We start from the raw sequence: 22,352 nt of genomic DNA, 5'->3' as shown, positions 1-22,352 counted from the left end.
TGATGTATTTATTTGTAATGAAACTTGATTCTGAAATATTCTTTTGACAATTCTACAATTAAATTCACTTAGCAGACGCTTTTATCCAAAGCGACGTACATCAGAGAGTAAGTACAACACAAGCAAGGATCTAGAAAAAAGGGAACAATGTCAGTAAGAGCAAACGATCAGCTTTGAGTCTGATTGGACACACAGGTGCTGACAGGAAGTGACCAGAGGCAAAGCACAACATTGAGGGCAGTTCTTGAGAGCTCTAATCAGTATAGAAACCATCTTATAAGTCGTCGTTATCAAACAAAAACCATCGTCACTACCATCATCATCATCAATAATATGGAGACCATCATCATTAAGTTAGTAGGTATTCATGAAAGAGCTGGGTCTTTAGCTTTTTCTTAAAGGTGCAGAGGGACTGTGCCGATCCAATGGAGTTTGGAAGTTCATTCCACCACCGGGGGGCGACAGAGGAGAAGAGTCTAATTTGTACCAAACAATGTCAGTTTTCTTAATAAAAGGCACACAACAGACCACATCTCCATGATAGACATTTAATCAGTGTTTTGTGAATTCAGGCAGCGTGCTAACAGAAGCAGCATCACTGTCATGTCACGTATATAAAACATTCTTCCACAGAGTCAGAATACATCATTATTTGAAATTTGAGACATAAATATAAGACAGGTGAAGAGTTTGGAGTTCATACAGTAAAAAAAAAAAAGACTCTTGTAGAAAATAGTAATCTGCTTTGAAAATATTAATAATAAAAAACATACAGACAGACAAGACACAGGAATCAATATGATTGTAAACTGCTGTATGACCCATTTCATTAAGTTATCTCTTTGATAAATCTGCTCGCTTCAGACCAGTGCAAGACTGACATCTTGACAGCACACACACATGCACACACAGACGCACACACACACCTTCTGGACACAGGACTGGATGAGTTCAGGTAGGAGTGTGTGTCGTGGGTATAAAAAAAAGATGGTCTGAGCAGAAATGTGGCTGAGAGTCTGTGTAAAGGTTTTTATGATTGACAGGTCTGCCCCGCCTCCTGCTGGAGCAACATCTCGTCCTTGCGGAGTGGGAGGGTGTCGATGGTGGTTAATAATTCAGCCGCTGTGATCGGGAACGGGTAGCGTTGTTTATCCATGCCCTGTTTGTCGACCAGAACCATTTGGAAAGACCGTTGAGGAATCTGCAGCAGTAACCTAAGAAAGCACACACAGCAGTTCGGTTAGCTGCTGGAGGAAGGTGAGCACACTTTGATTGTGTGTGTGCATGTATATGTGTGTGTCAGTGTGTGTATGTGTTTTTTTGTGTACCTGAGCTGCAGGGCCAGAGCCGGGGTCAGCAGCCTGTGACGAATTCGGCCAATCTGTGCTGGGTAAGTCCCAACCAGCTCAATGACTGTCACATGTCTCAGATCGAGTCCACACTGAGCGTGCTGTAACAACAAGAGAGAGAGAGAGAGAGAGAGAAAAAAGAAAGAGAGAGAGAGAGAGGGTGAGAGAGAGAAAAAGAGAGAGACAGAGAGGGAGAGAGAAAGAAAGAGAGAGAGAGAAAAGGAGAGAGAAAAAGAGAGAGAGAGAGGGTGAGAAAAAAAGAGAGAGACAGAGAGAAAGAGAGAGAGAGAGAGAGAGAAAAGAGAGAGAAAGAGAGAGAGAGTGAAAAACAGAGAGAAAGAGAGAGAGACAGAGAGAGAGGGAGAGAGAGGGAGAGAGAGAGAGAGAAAGAGAGAGAAAAAGAGAGAGACAGAGAGAGAGAGAGACAGAGAGAAAAAGAGAGAGAGAGAGGGTGAGAGAAAAAGAGAGAGACAGAGAGAAAAGAGAGAGAGAGAAAAAGAGAGAGAAAGAGAGAGAGAGAGAAAAAGAGAGAGAAAGAGAGAGAGAGAAAGAGAGAGAGAGAGAAAGAGAGAGAGAGAGAAAAAAAAGAGAGAGAGAGAAAAAAGAAAGAGAAAGATAGAGAGAGAGAAAGAGAAAGAGAGAGAGTTTGTAACTATTTGTGTCAGCGCTGCAATTAAAAAATTAAATTCATGATATATTGAAGCTCCCCTCCTTTTGAATGTTAATCTACCAGCATGAAAGTTCTTCTCCACTGTATGTCCAGGAGACCATCTGGGTTACACAAACACCTGGCTGTGACTCACTGATGTACCGCTTCCAGCACTGTTTGGTGCTTTTTAACGACGGATTTGTGACTCATACAAAGAAAAATGAACCTCATGTGCACACAGGAGGAAAAAAAAGATCCACAATGTGCTCAGCATACCGAACATTACCAATAAAAAATAAAAGTATTTTTCAAAATAAAGCCCAAACTTGTATTTTTCTAAACCACTATAAAGTAAACATGCAATTTCAGGCTGTTATAGTTATGAATCTTCTTTCATACTCTAACCAAGCAGAGGCAAATTACTCTGCATTCAATCTTGGAACCGATTGGCCTTCGTCTGACATTATGCCCTTAAGAGCAACATCCAACTCTTCAGGGCTTCAGGTGTAATAATAGTAATAATAAGGTTTATTTATGAAGCACTTATCAAACGTCCAACGTCACAAAGTGCTTTACAGAAAAAAGAAAAATCCCAACAGTCAAATACACAAAAATAAAATCCTATTAAAAAAGCATGACAGTGCAGCAATCATCCAATGAACAGAGAAAAGAGAAACAACCGAGACAGAGATCGGCTAAAGTTAACAGTAAAACAAATAAAACATCATGGATGAAACAAGGATAATAAGAAGGCCTTACGATAAAAATGTGTTTTTAAAAGTGATTTAAAAGAAGATACTGATGTAGCTCGTCTGAGATCCTGTAGTTTAGTGTAGTATAGGACTTCTGGACCAAAAGTTCCTTTTTATAGGGCTCTGGTTTAGCTCAGCCGGTAGAGCATGGAGCCCCACATACACGGGGCAAAGTCATCAACGTACTGACTCCTGACAGCCGTCTTATCTAATAAACACAGAAGGACATACAAACCCTTTCTTTTCAACTCGTTGCCACAGATTACAGTCCGACTCGCAACTTGACTATAGCGAGAATAAATTCTGTCTGAACAAACATTGTCTATAAAAGTGCACCTGCATGAAGAGATTGTTTTAAAGACGTCTTTTTGCACGGCTCTCCCTCACAGACTGTTTCCTGCGAAAAGCCAACGCGGTGTCTGTACACGGGGATCATTTTGTCTTGTTAGTTTTCATGCTCATTATCTTACAAAATAAAAGTATGTATCTTCAAAAAAATCTTCAGATTTCTTTGTTCAGCCAAACAACATCCATCACCTAAAGATTGTGATTACAAAAACTATAAAACAGGTGAAGGAAATAAAGAAGTAGAGATTTAGCTGCGCTTTAAAGTAGATATGGCTCAAACGAGTGACCACTTACCAAAATAAGAGCCTATTTTGGATTGTTTTAATAGTTTCTTATTCAACTTAATCGATTTAAATCTTGCTCTTAATCGTGCTCTTAGTCTTCTTTAAATCCTTGACTGCACTTTCAAGCAGAGCTATTGCACTTTATATTTATTATATTCATTTATTTATTTATTTATTTATTTATACCATTTGAGTGAAACTTCTTAACGAACAGTGAGTTTTATATTTTATATTTCTTGGTCTTATGTCTGTTTATCTGTTGTGTTTTTGTGTCCACTGCTGCAAATCAAATGTCACTTCCAGAGTCAGACAAGATCTGAACTGAACTTAGCTTTGAATAGCACAAACAACCCTCCATGACAGATTGCAGGACTGCTCACTCAGGTTGTGTCTGTTAACGTGATCTCACCTGTCAGCTCCTCACTTAGTCACTTTGTAAGGTCGAACAGTTTAAAGACACGTTCTTCTGACTTAATGGTTTCTGACGAGCCGGGAAAAGCAGCCAGACCAAGAATAGCCTTTATCAGACCTGGTGTCAGTATCATTTATTCATCACCTTGACACTTTCTGTTCATGTGGACACCCTCTACACTTTCCTATTTTTTTTTTTTTTGGCACAGTGATTTGTCCCACTTGGGCGGCAAAGCAAGAAAAGAAAACCTGACAAAAACACACTTCAGCGAGTGTTTTTGTGAGCAGCAGAGGAGACACAAATCACTGCAGTAACATTTTAAAAACTCTTATCCCCTCTCCATCTCCTGCTTCTCCTGGGAGCTGTTGTCTCACCTGTAGGTTGGTCATCTGGAAGCGGTAATTATGATTGGCAGCTGTTGGCGCCGAGATAATGAGGAGCCGTCGCTTCTCGTAGAACTGATCCAGCAGTGCAGCAGCTGTACGCACTCCCACGTTAATGTTCATGGCTGTGATGGCATCGAACGCACAATTAAGTGATTATGACAGGATGCAACACACAGTACAAGAGTACAAAATTCAATACAGCATAATTTCACACTGAGATTTCCATCATTATGGTGCATGAATGCAAATGTGAAGATACAGACGTGGAGACATAAATTGTCAGGTTTGTGTGTGTATGTACAGAAATATATTTTTGTATTTGTTGAGTGTATTGAGCCAGATGCAATGGAATTGGAACAACATGTCCAATGTGTCCTTGGGCAAGACACTTAACCCTGAATTGCTCCCGTTGCTTCGATGGCGGTGTATGAATGGGATTAGTTACTTCTGATGGATGATACTACATAGTGATAACTACCATCAGGGTATGAATGTGTGGGTGTGACATGCGGTGTAAAAGCACTTTGAGTAGTCAGAAGACTAGAAAAGCGCTATATGGACTATATTGTCCATTTACCATTTTTAGAGTCTGAAGACAATAAAGGAATCTTGATTTGAATATTTATGAATTCTAAACAGAAAAGTAAATTTTTTTAATTAACAAGAGTATGGAGAATTTTCTCCAAACTATTGTGTTTGGGTCTGGCCCCAAGTTGACATTTTAATTTTTTGTGTGAAATCCCTGCAAATTAAAAAAAATAATTAATTAACCTTTATTTATATATTTATATAAAATATATAAATATATACCTTTCTTTGTAATATAGCAATAAGTAAGGTCTTTTACCTGCTTTTTGTAAAGTATCTCGAGATAACACTTTATATGACTTGATGCTATACAAATAAAAATTGATTGATTGATTGATATTTAACCAGGTAATTAACCCATTGAGATAAAGACATCTTTCAACAGGGTGAGCTAGCCAGGAGGGCAGAAGCACACTAAATCCTGTAACATTAAAGACATTGGGGCGCCGGTGGTACAGTGGTTGGTGTTCACGTCCCATGTACGGCGGCTATGGTCCTCCATGCGGGCGGCCCAGTTTCAATTCCGACCTGTGGCTCCTTTCCCACATATCATTCCCACCTCTCTCTCTCTCTCTCTCTTATTCTCAGCTCTATCCACTATCCTATCTCTCCAATAAAGGCACAAAAAGGCCCAAAGATAAAAATCTTTAATATTGAAGACATTTGGTTATTTTAAAACTACAGTTATAGGACTGGGGAAGTTCCTTCTATAAGAGAAAGGGTGCACAAACAGAATGCACAATGTCATTCAAAATAACACCATAAACCAATAAAATAAGTTAAACTGAAAAAATTATTTAAATGTTAATCATAATATAACTATTTTATTACAAATAACCTACTCAGCTTTATGTTTTATTATCCTAAATGATTTTTTTTGTTTGATGTTTTTTTGAAGATGACGTGTAAAGTTTATTAAATAAAAAATATATTTTTGAAAGCATGTTTGTGTTTTATCTGCGTGCAGTACGTACGTGCACAGTTGGTATCCAAGCCGGACCATGTGAGTCCATACTGACACACTCTGGCAGCGCTGCCCTGAAGCTCGTAGCCGCCTGTGCAGGTGAACTCACACGAGGCCCCGTAGTTGTCGTTGTCGCTGTCACACTTCATATAACCGTTGTCGGGGGCAAACAGTGGGCTGCAGCGGCGGACTACACAGAGAGAGAGAGGCACATTAGATACAAGTCACCGGGAAATATGACACAGGAGCAGGATTAAATTAGCTGTAAAATGAGTGTACACAACTACAAATTGAATTTGAAATTTTAATGTTCACTTCATTTGTCTGTCTACTCTCCGTTATATTGAATAGTTTCTGCTGATAACATGTCTACACTCATGCACTTTAACTTATGTCAATACTGTCCATTTACAACTCTGTTTTTGCACATTTACATTTAATCTTTCATATTTAAGACTAGTAATACTTAGTTAAATCCTGGTTGTATATATTCACATTCTTAGTTTTGATATTTTTAGTGCTTATTTACTTTGTATTTAATATTATATTGTGTTTAAATTTGCTAATATTGTGTTTTTTACTCATACTGTGTGTTTGGACAACCTGCTGTATAGCCACAATTTCCCAGTTTGGGATCAATAAAGTAATTCTATTCTATTCTAAATTGTGGGATCATTTTGCTACCTAAATCAGGTAAAGCGAGTCCTGATCTTAATTAGAAACTAACTATGTGGAAACACAGCATATTATAGAACAGAAAAGCTCCATTTAAAACATGTGAATGTGTCTTTCTGTACTTAATAGAAAACAAATATATTTTGCATGTTGAGTTTACCTTACAGCACTCCAAAAGGATAAGCACATTAACAAAGGAACAAAGTGTCTATTTTTCACATTATACCAAAGTACACAGCAATCTGCATGAGACTCTTTGGGAATAACGGATAAAGTGAAACTAAACTAAAAATCCAGCTTCACACAGAAAATCAAAAGCCTAACATTTTTTTTTGAACTGCTCTTTCAAAGCTCACCTCGCACTCTGACAGTGAAGCGACAGGATCCTTTGTTCCCCGCTCGGTCAAACACAGTGTAGGACATCTTATGGAGTCCCTCAGGGAAGTTTGATTTTGAAGGTTTTCCTTTCAGGATAACACTGCAACGAGACATGCTCTGTTTTAATCTTTTTTCTCTGTGATCTGCTTGTTTAGAGGAAGGATAACCAATCAGGACAAAGACGAGCGGAGTGCACTGAAAGCAGAATGAAAGAAAAGCGGCTCAGAGCGGTGGAGATGAGACTGACTCTGTGAGGATGCCATCTGCACTGTCTACACCCTCCGGTGTGTCCCAGGTCACCCTCGCTGTCAGTTTTCCTGGCTCGGCCCACTTATCCTTCAGATTGGGACACTTGATCTTTGGAGGCTCCATATCTACAGAGACAGAGACAGAAAAGTTAAACAGAACAAAAGAGAAGGTACATTTCTAAATCTTCAATGTTAGAATCGCTAACACTCTTTATATGTGATTTTTCACATTAAATATAATAGAAATCAAGTATATCCTCTGAAAATAACTCTGTGAGTCATGACTGTCTACAATGGGTGTAACACCCGAGTCCCACTGTCTGTGATGTTTTCAGAGTTTTCAGAGTCCTATCTTCAGTTTGTTTACATCATCAGGACGGCCGGCTGACTCCTCCCCTCACGTATACAAGTTGTTTAATTGAGGGACTAGAGAAAAGAAGAATAACATACTGTACTCACTGCTTAACTGTGTTTCTAGATCACGCTCATTTCAGGTAAATTTACATGCAGTGTGAAGATACGAGCATAATAAAGATCGCTAGCATTAGCATGCTAACACAACAATGCAGCGCGAGTTGTTTTGGTTTCATGCTGGTGCTCAAGGGCGACATCTGCTGGATCAAAAAATTGCATATAAAGCCTTTAAAGAGGTCATATTCTGCCCTTTTTGGGGTTCGTATATTTAATCTATGTACCTACTTTTGTACGTTCACAATAGCTAAAGTCCGAAAAAAGTGTCTGTTTTCATGTACTGCTCCTCCTTGCTCCCTCTACACTCTGAGTCCGTCAGCTACACTCTGTTGAGCCCACACTGTTAGACCCCACTTGGGCCAAGTCTGCTCTGAATGGTCTGCCGATCTGGCGTTATTGGTCAGTTGCTCAGCACGCGTCTCGGAAATTTCAACATGAGCTGCAGGGCTTTCCACAACGAGCCAATGGACTTAGATCAGTGATCTCACACTGACAATGACGCCGCACTGACACATTTTTATCGAGGGGGGCTAGAACCGAGCGTTACATGCAGCTAATGCTACATGCTAACAGGAGGACGTAGGAGAAGCCGCGTTTCCGCAGACTTTGAATTTTTGCACATAGATGTGCCTAAACATGCACAGGACACTTGGAAAACACACTAAAGAGCATATAAAACCAGAAAAAGCATAATATGGGACCTTTAAGGTGAATCCATCTTCTGAGGAAACACTTGGCTGATAATGTCCTTGCCGATGTAGAAGTTTTAATGTCTTTTAAGCAGCAGCGTGTTCTCTCCCCAAACACAACTTCTCCACTCTCACCAAGGTCACTATTCATGTGTATTTATTCATATATGGGGGAAACCTTTTAGATCCCATTCTTATTCAACAGAATCATTATCCACACTCAAGCTGCAAAAATGTGAAAAACATTTATCATTGTATGCTAATAAGTGACACATTATTTATAGTTGTACATACACCTAGAGGTATGTAACCTTGTACAATGAGGAATATTCTTTGTTATATCTCGGGCTAACAATATAAAGGTTGTTATCTGTCTTTAGGTTTTTATGAAGCAGCTCAGTTGTGTTTGCAAACTCACAGCTTCCATTGCAGATAAGAGTGTGAATAAAACAACAACACAAACAGTCGTACCGACACAGGTGGGGACTGCAGCACTCCACGTCTTGGTGTGCTGGCAGGTCGCCGTCTTCTGGCCCTTCATGCTGAATCCAGGGGAGCAGAAAAACTCACAGCGGGAGTTGAAGTAGGAGCCATCGGAACATTTGTAGCCGCCGTTAATAGGCATGTCCGGCTTGGCACAGCGAACCTCTGTGTGAGAAAGAGCTCAGTGAAAGGATGCTCTGGGTTTGATTTGCTCTGTTTGCTTGAACTCAGATGGAACAATATGTTTAGACTGATGCTTCCAATGAATAATAAAGCATCATTTTCTAGCTGTTAAGCTGTAAGCTGAAAAGTGGACCTGCTTTTTTCCTGGGTCAAGTATAGACTTGCACCAAAAAAAAGAGAAAACAATCAGGAATTCACACAGAAACACTCAGCTTGAGAGACTGAGAGACTGTTGCATAAGTGGGTTTTTTTAACCATGAGACTTGAGTGTGAATGTGTTCAGGTGGATGTCACTTCTTACCTCTGCAGGCGTAGTTTGATGACCAGTGTTTGGTGGCCATACACACCACCTCTGAGCTCTGAGACTCGTATCCCTGCTTGCAGCGGATTTTACAGCGAGTCCCCATCACGTTCCTGTAGTGCTCCCCTCTGGGTGTGCGACAACTCACGTCACCATGTTTCAGCTTGATGGGGGCACACCATGGTGTCCCTGTACAAATGGAGGAAAGACAGTACTGTACTCTGACTCTTTTCTTTACTGCATCAAGTAAATCACATTATTTTTCAAAGTACATGAGCAGTAGAGTCGCAATGTCAGCATTCAATGATAAGCAGCACTTACCTGAGGAATATAAAGCCTGAAAAAAGAGTTCCTTTGGAAGTTTTGAAATGAGAAAACCCACCCATCATCTGAGTTCAGACAGATACGGTGGGTTTATTATAATTACCTTATCTGTCACCTCCCATTATCAGACAGTGGCTCTTGAGATAAAGATGAAAGTCTCACTTGAGTTAAAGGCTTTATATGCGATTTTTCACACTGTGATGTTTTCAGAGTTTTCAGAGTCCTATCTTCACTTTGTTTACATCGCCAGGACGGCCGGCTGACTCCTCCCCTCGCGTATAAAAGTTGTTTAATTGAGGGACTAGAGAAAAGAAGAATAACATACTGTACTCACTGCTTAACTGTGTTTCTAGATCACGATCATTTCAGGTAAATTGACATGCAGTGTGAAGATACGAGCATAATAAAGATCGCTAGCATTAGCATGCTAACACAACAATGCAGCGCAAGTTGTTTTGGTTTCATGCTGGTGCTCAAGGGCGACTTCTGCTGGATCAAAAAATCACATATAAAGCCTTTAAAGATAGCTAAAGATATGTGGAGTGCACTGTAATTTCAGTGTAATTTTGTGTGTGTGTGTGTGTGTGTGTCCGTGTCACAGAAGGAAAAAAAATTCTACACAATTTGTGTCAAGGGTACTGCTCTTTTTTTTATCACTTACACTATGATATCACCTGTTAGTCCTTCTATCTCTGTCTCCTTTTTATGTTCAAGACGTTCATTAGCGTGACTAAAAGTTTTTTGGTGTTTATCTAAAACAATAAAGTCAAAATTAAAAGAAATTCTGTGGTGAGATGACTGATACCCATTTTGTGTTTTTGCAGTAATGAAGCTACAACAAGCAAATTGTTAACTTAGCCTAACTAAGACTGCAAAGGGTAAAAACAGCTAGCATAGCTCTGACAAAAAATACACCTACTAGCACCACAGTGCTCAAGCGTATTCAGAAGTCAAAGCTCTTTTTGGCCGAGTCATAGCCGACAAAATCATAGCACAAAATATTACAGGTTAATGTGTTACTTATCGGGGTTAAGTGATAGCTATTTCTTGTCCAGGTACTTAGCCTACATGTGCTTCTGAATTTTACTAAATGGATTCAACATGTAAATACTTGAGCTTGATGAGTTAAAGAGAAGCTTGTGGAAAATTATAATTTGCCTTGTTGGATGTGTGGTTAGCTGTTTCCCCTTGCGACATGACTGCCTGTTTGTCCAGCGCTCTGAGCCAGGGGTTTGACACCTTGTTTTCAATCTTTATGCTAAGCTAAAGATTAGCATAAAGGCCTGTAGCTCCTATAGGCCTTTAGATATGAGACTGAATTTTTCTTGTCAAGAAATCAAATAAAAAATGACTTCCTAACTATAACAACTGCAAACACTTAGCTTTTCTCATCCCCAAAAATGACATACCTCTGTTCATCTCTGCAATGCTTATATTGTTTGATAGATTTTTTGTTTGAAGCCAAGTATCAGGGACCACAAGGATTCCATTCAAAATCAAAAATCTGCATTTCATTTGCTGCTGGCTCAGGAGAAACTCTCAGCATGTGGATCAACACACAAATGAGAATACACACCAGAATGGGCTAATTTCCAATTGGAACAAAAAAGAGTATTCATTACACATCAAGCTTCCTGTACTCTCTCTCTCTCTCTCTCTTTTCTCTATATGTGTGCGTGTGTGTTCATGTGTGTGTGTGTGTGTGTGTGTGTGTGTGTGTGTGTGTGTGTGTGTGTGTGTGTGTGTGTGTGTGTGTGTGTGTGTGTGTGTTGGCAGAGTCTCCACAACCACTGGAAAAGAAAAAATAATACTACATTTGAGCTTTTACATAAGAAGGAGAGTTTGGTTTGGCCTCAATGATAAAGTTCCACGTCTAACTGACCCCGAATTTAGAGCTGGAAGCAACTTTGACGCAACAGAGTCAGCTTTCAAAAACTGGCTGAACTAAGAGCTGTTGAATTACAGCTCTTTAAACCATGGAATAAAAAATAATAATCTTTTTCTCATTCTCACCCTGTGTGTTAGGTTTTCAGTTATCATTTGTTTTATTGAAATTATATGTTTCAAGAAACCTTTTTTAGTATTTTTTTTTAATCCCTGTAAATTCACACACCTTGAACAAGGGCATGTTTACATACGAGCTACATATTTACCAGCTAACATGCTAACCGCTAGCTAGTGGGTCATGGCAGCAAGCAGACCTTTAGCAACTAGCAGTGCAGAACATATCTGTGTGTATTTTAAATATGTGTTTAAATATTCTTAAAGGATTTATATGTGATTTTTCACGCTTAAATATAATATAAATCAAGTATTTCCTCTGAAAATAACTCTGTGAGTCATGACTGTCTACAATGGGTGTAACACCCGAAGTCCCACTGTCTCTGATGTTTTCAGAGTTTTCAGAGTCCTATCTTCAGTTTGTTTACATCGCCAGGACGGCTGGCTGACTCCTCCCCTCGTGTATAAAAGTTGTTTAATTGAGGGACTAGAGAAAAGAAGAATAACATACTGTACTCACTGCTTAACTGTGTTTCTAGATCACGCTCATTTCAGGTAAATTTACATGCAGTGTGAAGATACGAGCATAATAAAGATCGCTAGCATTAGCATGCTAACACAACAATGCAGCGCGAGTTGTTTTGGTTTCATGCTGGTGCTCAAGGGCGACATCTGCTGGATCAAAAAAATCGCATATAAAGCCTTTAAGTATAATATCATAACATCTATTTCCTGTCTAATAATATATTAATGACACATCATGATGATATAAACGCACTCAAACGCAACTCAAATGACATGGGAAAAAACTTGCTACATCCCGCAGTAGCTAGCAGACATTGAGCTAAGAGAGCATAACTATAGCTCAGAGTTGTGTGTTGGGACCTAATTAAGTGTATTTTTGTATTAAATGAAAATGTTTTGGAATAGTAAAAACTAGTGAGGTGTAAATGTTAGCTAACAGTCCTTCACAATTTCAGATCCACAGAATCTTTATTCTAAAATATCAAACATTAGATAAGGACACTATGCCCTTTTCACTGTGATCGTAACACCAACACAAAATACAATAAATGCTCAAACAAAAATTTTGTCTTAATAATAATGAGCAGTCCTTCTAAATGTGTTTCACTATTTAAATGTAATGTGGCTATTGTATGTTTGGGTGCATGTACAAATTCAGCAAGTCTTCACCTTTATATCTACGAGAGTGCGAGTCCTCATCGTCTCCATAGGCGTAATGTCCTGACCCTGAGGATGAAAGAAAAGAAGAAAAAGCAACTAATACAATGAAAAAGAGCTGCATCCAAGATGTTAGGCAATGTTTAAAAGCATGTGTCTTTGGCTGCACTGTGAGGTCCTTTTCTTTACTGAAACACAGCAACCAGGAACAGGCTTATAAATATTGCCTAATTCTTCATCGGATCCAGGCTCAGGAGGGGGTCTGGATCTTTTGGAAAAGAACAACTGCACAAAATAAATCTCAAAAGATCCAATCCTTTCCAGCTGGTTTTGAGAAATAAATCTGTGTTACACACAGATTTATTCTGCTCAGTCCAGTGTCTATTCAAAGAACTACTTTCAACGTTTTTGTTCCAAAATAGTCAAGGCCATACTTACCATTATGAGTCAAGTTTCACATTGAACAGATCTTTCTTTTTAGAGCATCAGACATTTGGACTATAAAACATCAGCATTCAAGAAGAACTAAACCATTTGTCTGTGGTAGCTGCAGAGTGAAGGACACAGCTGAGTGACGCTGCTAAAGGCCAGATGTGAAGGGAATTGTGATGAGCATGGAGGATTATTTTTGGAAAGAGAATAAAGGGAAAAGATGGACGGGGGGCAGGAACTAATAAAAACAGGAAATGGATGAGGAAAGGGTGAAAATCGGGGGGGAAGGGTGGTCAACCTTGGCCCTGGGATGTTTTGAACCCCTGGTGTGAATGCGTCCTCTGTTGAGGATGCACAACGGACGAGTGTTCAAGTCTCTCCAGCTTCTTATGTCAGATGCATGTTGGTCAATAAACCAGAGGCTGCAGGGCACAACTCCCCAGTCATCACACCATTCCTCATTACGGCTTTTCTGTCAGTTTAATAAACGCTGTCTAGAAGAAAAATAATCTAACACGTACACACACACGCACACACACACAAGAAACCCTCAAGGTTTTAGCTTTCTGATCACACAGCATGGATTGTGACAGAGAGAACCCACACACTGAGTGAGTCAGATTTAGCCTTCTAATGGGAAAAGTTAAGTGTCTGCTTCGTAATGCGGAGAGAGGATGGAGACAAGAAATGTATGGAAAACACATGTACCAGTAAAGTCGCTCTCCACAGCAACTTGCAGACATTACAAGCGAAAACAGAATTTGACAATTTACACCAAATGGCAAAGGGGAGATACTTTGACAATAATGCAATAATAAGGCTCACTCTCTATAAACAGTAGATTAGTACAAAAGGGAGGGATATACAGTATCTGTTCTCAGTTTTGAGAGCTTTATGCATTTATGTTTCCTCAAACTTGTTTTTAAATGTATCAACAATCTGGCCCCTGAACCTCTCTCCAGATATGTTCAAAGACAGGACAGAAACAGGGAAACAAGAAGCACTGTGAATGGAAACTGTAGCATACAACATCGTAGATCTACGTTTGGTCAATCAGCCTTCTCCATCAAAGGCTGTAAACTCTGGAACACAGCTGTACCCACTTTTAAATAATATCTTAAAACTTTATTTTAAACTGGTTTATAGCATTTGTATTGTTGTACATGTATTTTAATGTATCCTCATATCGTGTTGTGGGGTTTTATGTAAACCGTTTGTTTACACAAAGGCCCAACTGGGGCAACGAGTTGGAAATTAGCAACAGCTATATACTCTTTATGCAGCACATCAGTTTCATGCTTTGTATTGAAATTATGTTAAATTGCATTGTCCATCTCCTCATTGTAATCTCCATGTTTTTGTACCTCACAACCTCACTGTTAACCATTTTCCCTGAGTGACAGAGCTGTATGATGTAACTGCTAATACAACACAAAGATTTCCTCCTGCTGCTGCTGCTGCTGCTTTATTAAAGTAATTTGATCTGCAAAACACAGGATGGCTTTTGTTGTGAGGCAGCTGCAGGTAACGCGAGTCGTTAATCACTCCAATTGCCTGAACTGCAATCACTCGTCACCAAACTAATCACCAAAAGAACAACAGCTGCCATTTCGAGGAACACGTATCATGACTGAACTCCAAGACAAAGCAACAATGTTACCATGTCATGTCATTGAGTGAAATACTACTTACTGTACTCTTCAGACCATGTTGCCCATAGTAATGAGGTATGAGTAGTAATAGTATGAGGAAATAAAAGCATCCTTTTTATTTTTTTCATTCCAACATTAGGTTGTTAGCTGCACATACAATCGCTTTTCTGTTGTATTACTGACTATAAGAACTGTTTGCTCTTGTCCTTAAAAGTACTCACATGTGTCCCCAATTTAACAAGGACTTGACATAAAGGCTTTATATGTGATTTTTTTGATCCAGCAGATGTCGCCCTTGAGTACCAGCATGAAACCAAAACAACTCGCGCTGCATTGTTGTGTTAGCATGCTAATGCTAGCGATCTTTATTATGCTCGTATCTTCACACTGCATGTAAATTTACCTGAAATGAGCGTGATCTAGAAACACAGTTAAGCAGTGAGTACAGTATGTTATTCTTCTTTTCTCTAGTCCCTCAATTAAACAACTTTTATACACGAGGGGAGGAGTCAGCCGGCCGTCCTGGCGATGTAAACAAACTGAAGATAGGACTCTGAAAACTCTGAAAACATCACAGACAGTGGGACTCGGGTGTTACACCCATTGTAGACAGTCATGACTCACAGAGTTATTTTCAGAGGATATACTTGATTTCTGTTACATTTAAGTGTGAAAAATCACATATAAAGACTTTAAACTAATTAATTTAAGTCATTCAAATCATGTTTGTATCGTTTAAAATATTTATTACAGCGGAACATAGTTTGTGTTTGGCGTCTAGACTCTAGGCTCCGACCTAATCACTCCTCACAGTTTGAATTTTCATGCAGAGGAGAGATGGGATGATATCTTTAACCCCCCCAGTCGAAGCCTACAGGTGGATGCTGGGGTTAGTGGTGGTGGGGCTGAGCTGCAGGAGTGCAGTACTGCTGCAGGTGAGAGCTGGCAATGACAGAGCAGAGTGAGAGACAGGAAATCCCGCCGCTTAAATAGACAGCTAATTGGAAGGGAGGTGTTGTCAGGTGATTGTTGAGAATGAGGCATGTCAAGTGTGAAATCAGTGCACTGCCTGAACTAGCTCGCAGGCGTCACCTCATTCATGTTAAGGTTGTTTGGTAATTAAGTATTACAGCTCCCAGACATGAGAAGTAAAACAACCTGCAGGTAATAAGTGTTACTGCAGCAGTGTCTCTTAAATGCCAACTGTAATTACATTTTTATGAAAGACAAACAACCACAAAACCGTCAAATGTTCCATGTGAAGTTTTAAGCGAGCTGAGACAAAATCTGCCTTGTTATAACTATTTAAATTAGCCAGACTGTTTTCTACATTGTTCATTTGGAACCGATAATCTGACCTGTTATGATGTCTGTTCAATCAATGCAGTATTAAACACAAGAGGTGAAAAAAAATCCAAAAGCAGGAGCATTGGATTAGATCAAAGCCTTCATAAAAACCCAAGAGAAATCCTAACACAAGCCGGGAATGTGCCTATGTTCCCACATTTCTAAGATATTTTAGTTCTACAATTCACTTAGCAGAAGCTTTTATGCAAAGCGACGTACATCAGAGAGTAAGTACAACACTAATCCATTCATACACCGCCACCGAAGCAGTGGGAGCAACGCAGGGTTGGGTGTCTTGCCTAAGGACACATCAGACATGTTGCTCAGCTAGGGATTGAACCCTCGACCTTCCGGTTGAGAGGCAACAACTATACCAACTGAGCCACAGGCCCTGTGTTCCCACATTTCCTTTTTCATAAATTTGTATCAGATTTTTTCCCCCTTTCTCCCAATTTGGTAGCCAATTACACCCAACCTATCATCCAGTAGCGATGGACTACAGATGGAATGTAGCATTTAGCTAAATCTGGTGCGCCCTTCTCTTTTTTTTTATTGCAAACATTTAATGTAAGTGCACATTGTCCTTTTAAATGAACAAACTAAACTAAGCAGTGTGTGGGAATGTGGGAACATAAGCTTTAATTTTGGTTAATTTTGAGAAAAAAAATTAGAAATATGGGAACATAGGGCTGACCCCCACAAGCCAGAGCAAAACAACTCTCCAAAACATCCTTAGAAATACCACAGATTTGTCTATAACAAGTTGTGTAGCACTTCTGCAGAAGATATTCTAAACCTGGATGACTGAGAGTCTTCACTGGCAATCCAACGAGTGGCTGCGCTTATCTTTTTCTGGATGCTGTACTGGTGATGCAGAAACTGCTGGCTTAGCAGCTCCACACCTCTATTAAATAGATGAAGCCTAAGCAGGTCTTCTTTTTGCTCATATACAGTCTGGGTGCAAACAAATCCGAGAAGAAAACAAGAGATGTGGGACTCATCTGCATTCATATTTAATAAATCTGCCAACATGATGAGGTGTGATCTATAGCATCGTACTCTTGTTTATCTCTTGTACTTCAAAGTAGCTCTTTGCCAGGAAGATGTCAGAATGTTAAAAGCACAGAAACATGTCTTCCTGACAAAACCTCTGTGAGTGAAAAAGCTTTAAATATCAAAAGCTGATGTTCCAATTAGCCTGCAATACAAACCCTCATTATATAGAAGCTCACTCTCTGTTCAGTTTGAAGCATGGCTACAGGCTGAACAGCTGAAAAGAACAGAACATAAAAACAGACATCATTTTGTTATCGCTCAATTCTGCACACGATGATAACAGAGTTACATAATTACTTTTTGAGCACTGATGACTTCTGTCCCATTCAAACTTCACAACAACACGTCTGCTGCAATGTCACGTCAGCAGATTTTGAACCTGAGGGGAAAAACTGCTGCTATGGTTTGATGTTTTGCTATACTGCATCAGAGCACTGTGAAGTCCAAGGCAAATCTCCCACTGGGACAAAAAAGTTCATCTTATCTCTTATCTTATTTTACTCTTTTTTATCTACATTAACACTTTAAGGTGCAACAAACAACAAGTTGTTACAATGATGGATCCATAGCTCAACATTGTATACTGTATTATATACATTATCATTCTATTTTAGTTGGTGGTCAAACTGAATGCATTTACAAATACTATTTACTATTTAAAACCTTTTTGCATCTGCTGTGAATGATAAAGTGCTACATTACCACAGAGACTCAAAAATGAATATGTGGTGGCGCTGGTGGCGCAGTGGTTAGTGCGCACGCCCCATGTATGGAGGCTGAGGTCAAATCCCACCCGTGGCTCCCTTCCCGCCTGTCCCGCTCTCTCCCTGATTTCTCACACTATCCGCTGTCCTATCTCTAAAATAAAGAGTTAAAAAAACAAAATAAAATGAATGTGTTGTCAAGCTACAGAACATTTTCATGTCTTTTAGCTCATTGTTTTGGTTTTTGCTGTCCACACAATACAGTGTGAGCTTGTCACACAGACTTGCAGAAAAATGGTCAGTGGTTATGTTTACCAATGACGAGGATTCACTGCGCTTTTATCCCTAATGCTCCATTAAAGGCTTTATATGTGATTTTTTTGATCCAGCAGATGTCGCCCTTGAGCACCAGCATGAAACCAAAACAACTCACGCTGCATTGTTGTGTTAGCATGCTAATGCTAGCGATCTTTATTATGCTCGTATCTTCACACTGCATGTAAATTTACCTGAAATGAGCGTGATCTAGAAACACAGTTAAGCAGTGAGTACAGTATGTTATTCTTCTTTTCTCTAGTCCCTCAATTCAACAACTTTTATACGCGAGGGGAGGAGTCAGCCGGCCGTCCGGGCGATGTAAACAAACTGAAGATAGGACTCTGAAAACTCTGAAAACATCAGAGACAGTGGGACTCGGGTGTTACACCCATTGTAGACAGTCATGACTCACAGAGTTATTTTCAGAGGATATACTTGATTTCTACATTTAAGTGTGGAAAAATCACATATAAAGCCTTTAAAGCCACATTATGACGGGATTCAGTTTGGTATGCTTTGGCGCCCACCAAAGGCCTCTGGATGCAACTGCACTGTCGAACAACACACATAATGTATTGAACTAGCCAGCTCTGTGTCGCATTTGCAGCCTACTGTTTCCCCAAAGCTCTTGCCAACGTGTAAAAGCCGGTTCAATATTTACTCTAGTCAGGCTTTTTGCTCAGTCACTCTCTCTCTCTCTCTTTTTCTTCTCGGCTTCCTCAATCAGTGTCCTCTTCTGTCTCTTAGCTTCAGCCGTTGTATCAAACATTGCAGAGGCAGGCTAACTAGCTTCTTCTTCTAACTATAGCTGAAGGCTGGTGTTTGAACTCATGCCGCAACCCACTTTTCTCAAGAAAACCTCAGCCCGCTGCCAAAGTGTCATAGAGCTGAGAGCAGGCGACCGGGCGCTTTGTGGAATTGGGATAGAAGCTGCATTCAACGTGTTGACAGTTATTGTACTATTTTACCGACTAAGAAACTACAATCTTGAGGTGGAAAAGTTACATGTTGTTGCTTTAAGGACTCTTCCTCAGTAGTGAGAAAGCATGTTCAGTTGTTTAATGTGAGTAGGTTTGGTTTCTTTACTGTTTGATACTTCCAAACTACAGTTCACTCCCTATAACATGAAACACTCGACCATACTCACATCTCTCACTGACGTAAACTGAGCTGCAGAAAAAAGCAAATGAGAGTTCAGAGGAGATAAAGAGACTGGGACAGTTACTTCTATAACTATTCATTCAAAGCTTGTCTGTTATTTTTTATTCATTTAGCTCTGCATTTTAAGTATTCAGTCGGCTTTTTCTTACACAACTCAGCACTCAGAATCAGAAATACTTCATTAACCCCAGGGGGAAATCCGGTGTTACCGTTGCTCTTCACACAATACAGCAGTAGGAAATAAAATAGAATAGAGATAATAAAATAAGCAATAAAATATGCAATAAGTACCACTGGGACCACTGAATGACTCTGCAGTGACATTTACTCCTTATATGTAAGATGCATCCGTCCCAGACTCACATCATTCCAACAGTCACAACGGAAAATATGAACTGGCTTTCATGAAAAGAGCCAACAAGGTTCAAGAACTGGCATTTCATTGTGGCACACTGAAACCCAGATCTGAGGCCTAAACACTCAACTGAGGGGCTGAATGGGCTGATTGACCACCAGAACAAAAACAAACGACCCCCTGTAAAATAAACTCATCATAAACACTAATAGGCACACACACACACACACACACACACACACACACACAAACACACACGTATACACACAAATAGTCCTCACTGTCAGCTCCACAGGCAGTTTCATCGTCTGTCAGTGTAAATCTGCTCTGCAGCCTGCGTTCATGTTTGAACCTGTATGATCATACAGCAGTGGTGAGCCACACTAAAACCATCTACAGGCACAGAGCCACTGTAACTGCACACAAACACACACACATAACACACACACACACACACACACACACACACACACACACACACACACACACACACACACACACACACACAGCTTTGAAGTAAGTTCAGCTCCTCACTGCAGGCTATACTGGCCCTTCTCTGTCTGACTCCATCAAGCTCAGTCTTTTCTTATGTCGGATGCTTCAGTGCTGCAATAAAGGTTGATTTCATTAGCTATTCATTAGGCAGTAAAATATTCAGTTTCCTCTGTAAGGACATAACAAATATTTTGGGGGGAAAAATGGTCCATCATAATTCCCTGAGCATTGCTGCATCCAATAAAAAGATCAAAAATCATGAGAAACTCAAATTATAGGCCTACTTGAATAAAAAACAAACCAGCTTAATTTTACATAAGAGTGCTTAATTGAATGTATGTCAATCGGCTGAAAAGAAAGAGATTGTGTCTCTCATCAGTAAATTAATCAGCATTCATAACTTAAATGTTGTTACAACTACCCAGGCTGACCAACATTAACTATGAATGTCAATTTCAGCGGTTAAGTTTAAAGGCTTGAGGGAAATGGTCGCTCTGAGTTAAGCATGAGTTCTAACGCGAGGGAAAGTGAAAATTGAACTTCAACTGTACAGCGAGGCTTACACACAGACTGAGCTCTGTGCAGAGAAACGTCCCCCAGATGCACACTGCACTCCCCCCGCTGTCCTCCCCCTCCACGTAAACACCACCGCGGTTCACCATAAAGTTATAAAGTCTAAAAAGAATTGCGTAAAAGTGACCCCAAAAAACCTTCTCCATCCACAAAGCGCTTGATCTAAATCCAGATATCTCAAAGGTTTCACAACACAGATAAACAACGATAAACTGATTATCTTATCCTCTTGGTTCCAGCAGGGTTACTTCTGTCAAAAAAATAAAAAATAAAAAAATAAAAACCCTGAATGGGGGTCTTTGTTGGTCCTTACCTTCATACCCGGAGCAGAAGCAGAGCTGAACAAACAGGAGCACCAGCGGCCACATATCCATATTGAGACGCGGGGACGGACGCTCCTCAACATGTGAAGGAGAGCTTTCTGCAGGAAAACTTCCAGCAGCGCATTCCTGCTTTCCAAAGGCCCGCCTCTTGCTCCAGAAACAAGGGAGGATTCTCCAAATGCAGGCAGGCCACGAGGAGAGGAGGCAGATACTGAAGTTGTGCCAAGCCCCTGTGGGTCAACTATGACATGGACTCCATTACCACCAGGAGAGTCCGAAACAAGAGGAATCAAAGCCAGATCTCCTCATAAGAGCCCCTGACCTCGTTTTCTCTGCAGTGATCACTGAGTGCATATACTCAAAGAGTCAAAGAGTTCCATGAATACAACAATGAGGTGGTTGGACATCTAACAAAACGTGAACTGCTTCAAAAACACAATGCAATGTAATCAATTAAACCAGTGGATCCACCATAGACTGTAAATAATAAGAGATCTACAGGGACACCAGGACTTCATAAATTAGTGATAAATCACAGATTCAAAGTCTAAATATAAATGCTAAGTTAAATCCTGGTTGTATATATTCCCATTCTTAGTTTTGATATTTTTAGTGCTTGTTTACTTTGTATTTAATATTATATTGTGTTTAGATTTGCTAATATTGTGTTTTTTTCTAATATTGTGTGTTGTAACGCTGCTGTAACGCCACAATTTCCCAGTTTGGGATCAATAAAGTAATTCTATTCTATTCTATTCTAAATATGGAAATTACTGTCTTTGTTGTAACCTTTCTAAGCTTATGTGAGGCCTTCAGGAGTCCTACTAAAAATTAAAAATGACTATTGGTTGAGCTGCATGTTTCCACAGAGGGTGAAGTTATGTTGATCTTAGAGGAAGTATTGAAGTAAGTATCTTAGAGAAGTATTGAAACAGTTGGCTATGTCAGTAATACCATTATATAACATTCTTACTGGGCCATATGGTGGCTTAACCATGAGTAGGCCTACTGTATGTTTTGTAATACTTTAGTTTGTCTGCTTAAGTCTAAAGTACTTTCACAATGCTGCTGCTGTAATAAACTTTTACATTTGGACCGTTCTGAAGATTAACTTTTATTTACATCAAAGGTCTCATTACTTTTGACTTTGAACATTGTACTTGAGATACTAGAAAAAGGCAAAAAAGCAAAAAGGAAAGCAAAGCGTAACAACACTAGTCTTAAAATGTTGAGATTTTGTTTTAAATAATTCTAATTGTCACCCTTAAC

General features: G+C 39.7%; 1 protein-coding gene across 2 annotated transcripts; it reads right to left on the bottom strand.

The window, feature by feature from the left end:
* Window positions 1-534: 534 nt before the first annotated feature.
* Window positions 535-21,227, bottom strand: srpx (sushi-repeat containing protein X-linked). Of its 2 annotated transcripts, XM_061053428.1 has the most exons (10): window positions 21,074-21,227; window positions 12,680-12,736; window positions 9,161-9,349; window positions 8,665-8,841; window positions 7,033-7,159; window positions 6,764-6,885; window positions 5,743-5,922; window positions 4,169-4,302; window positions 1,329-1,450; window positions 535-1,214 (listed from the first exon to the last, which is right to left on the bottom strand). In XM_061053428.1, the coding sequence occupies exons 1-10, from the start codon at window positions 21,132-21,134 to the stop codon at window positions 1,031-1,033; spliced, it is 1,353 nt and encodes a 450-aa protein (XP_060909411.1). In that variant the 5' UTR covers window positions 21,135-21,227; the 3' UTR covers window positions 535-1,030. The 2 variants fall into 2 exon arrangements, with proteins under 2 accessions (XP_060909411.1, XP_060909412.1); XM_061053429.1 differs by lacking the exon at window positions 12,680-12,736 and having other exon boundaries at window positions 21,074-21,226.
* Window positions 21,228-22,352: the final 1,125 nt, after the last annotated feature.

The sequence above is a fragment of the Labrus mixtus genome, chromosome 13, assembly GCF_963584025.1.
Source record: "Labrus mixtus chromosome 13, fLabMix1.1, whole genome shotgun sequence".
Lineage (NCBI taxonomy): Eukaryota > Metazoa > Chordata > Actinopteri > Labriformes > Labridae > Labrus > Labrus mixtus.
The sequence above is the reverse complement of the archived record's forward strand: the minus strand, read 5'-3'. Positions and strand labels throughout refer to the sequence as shown.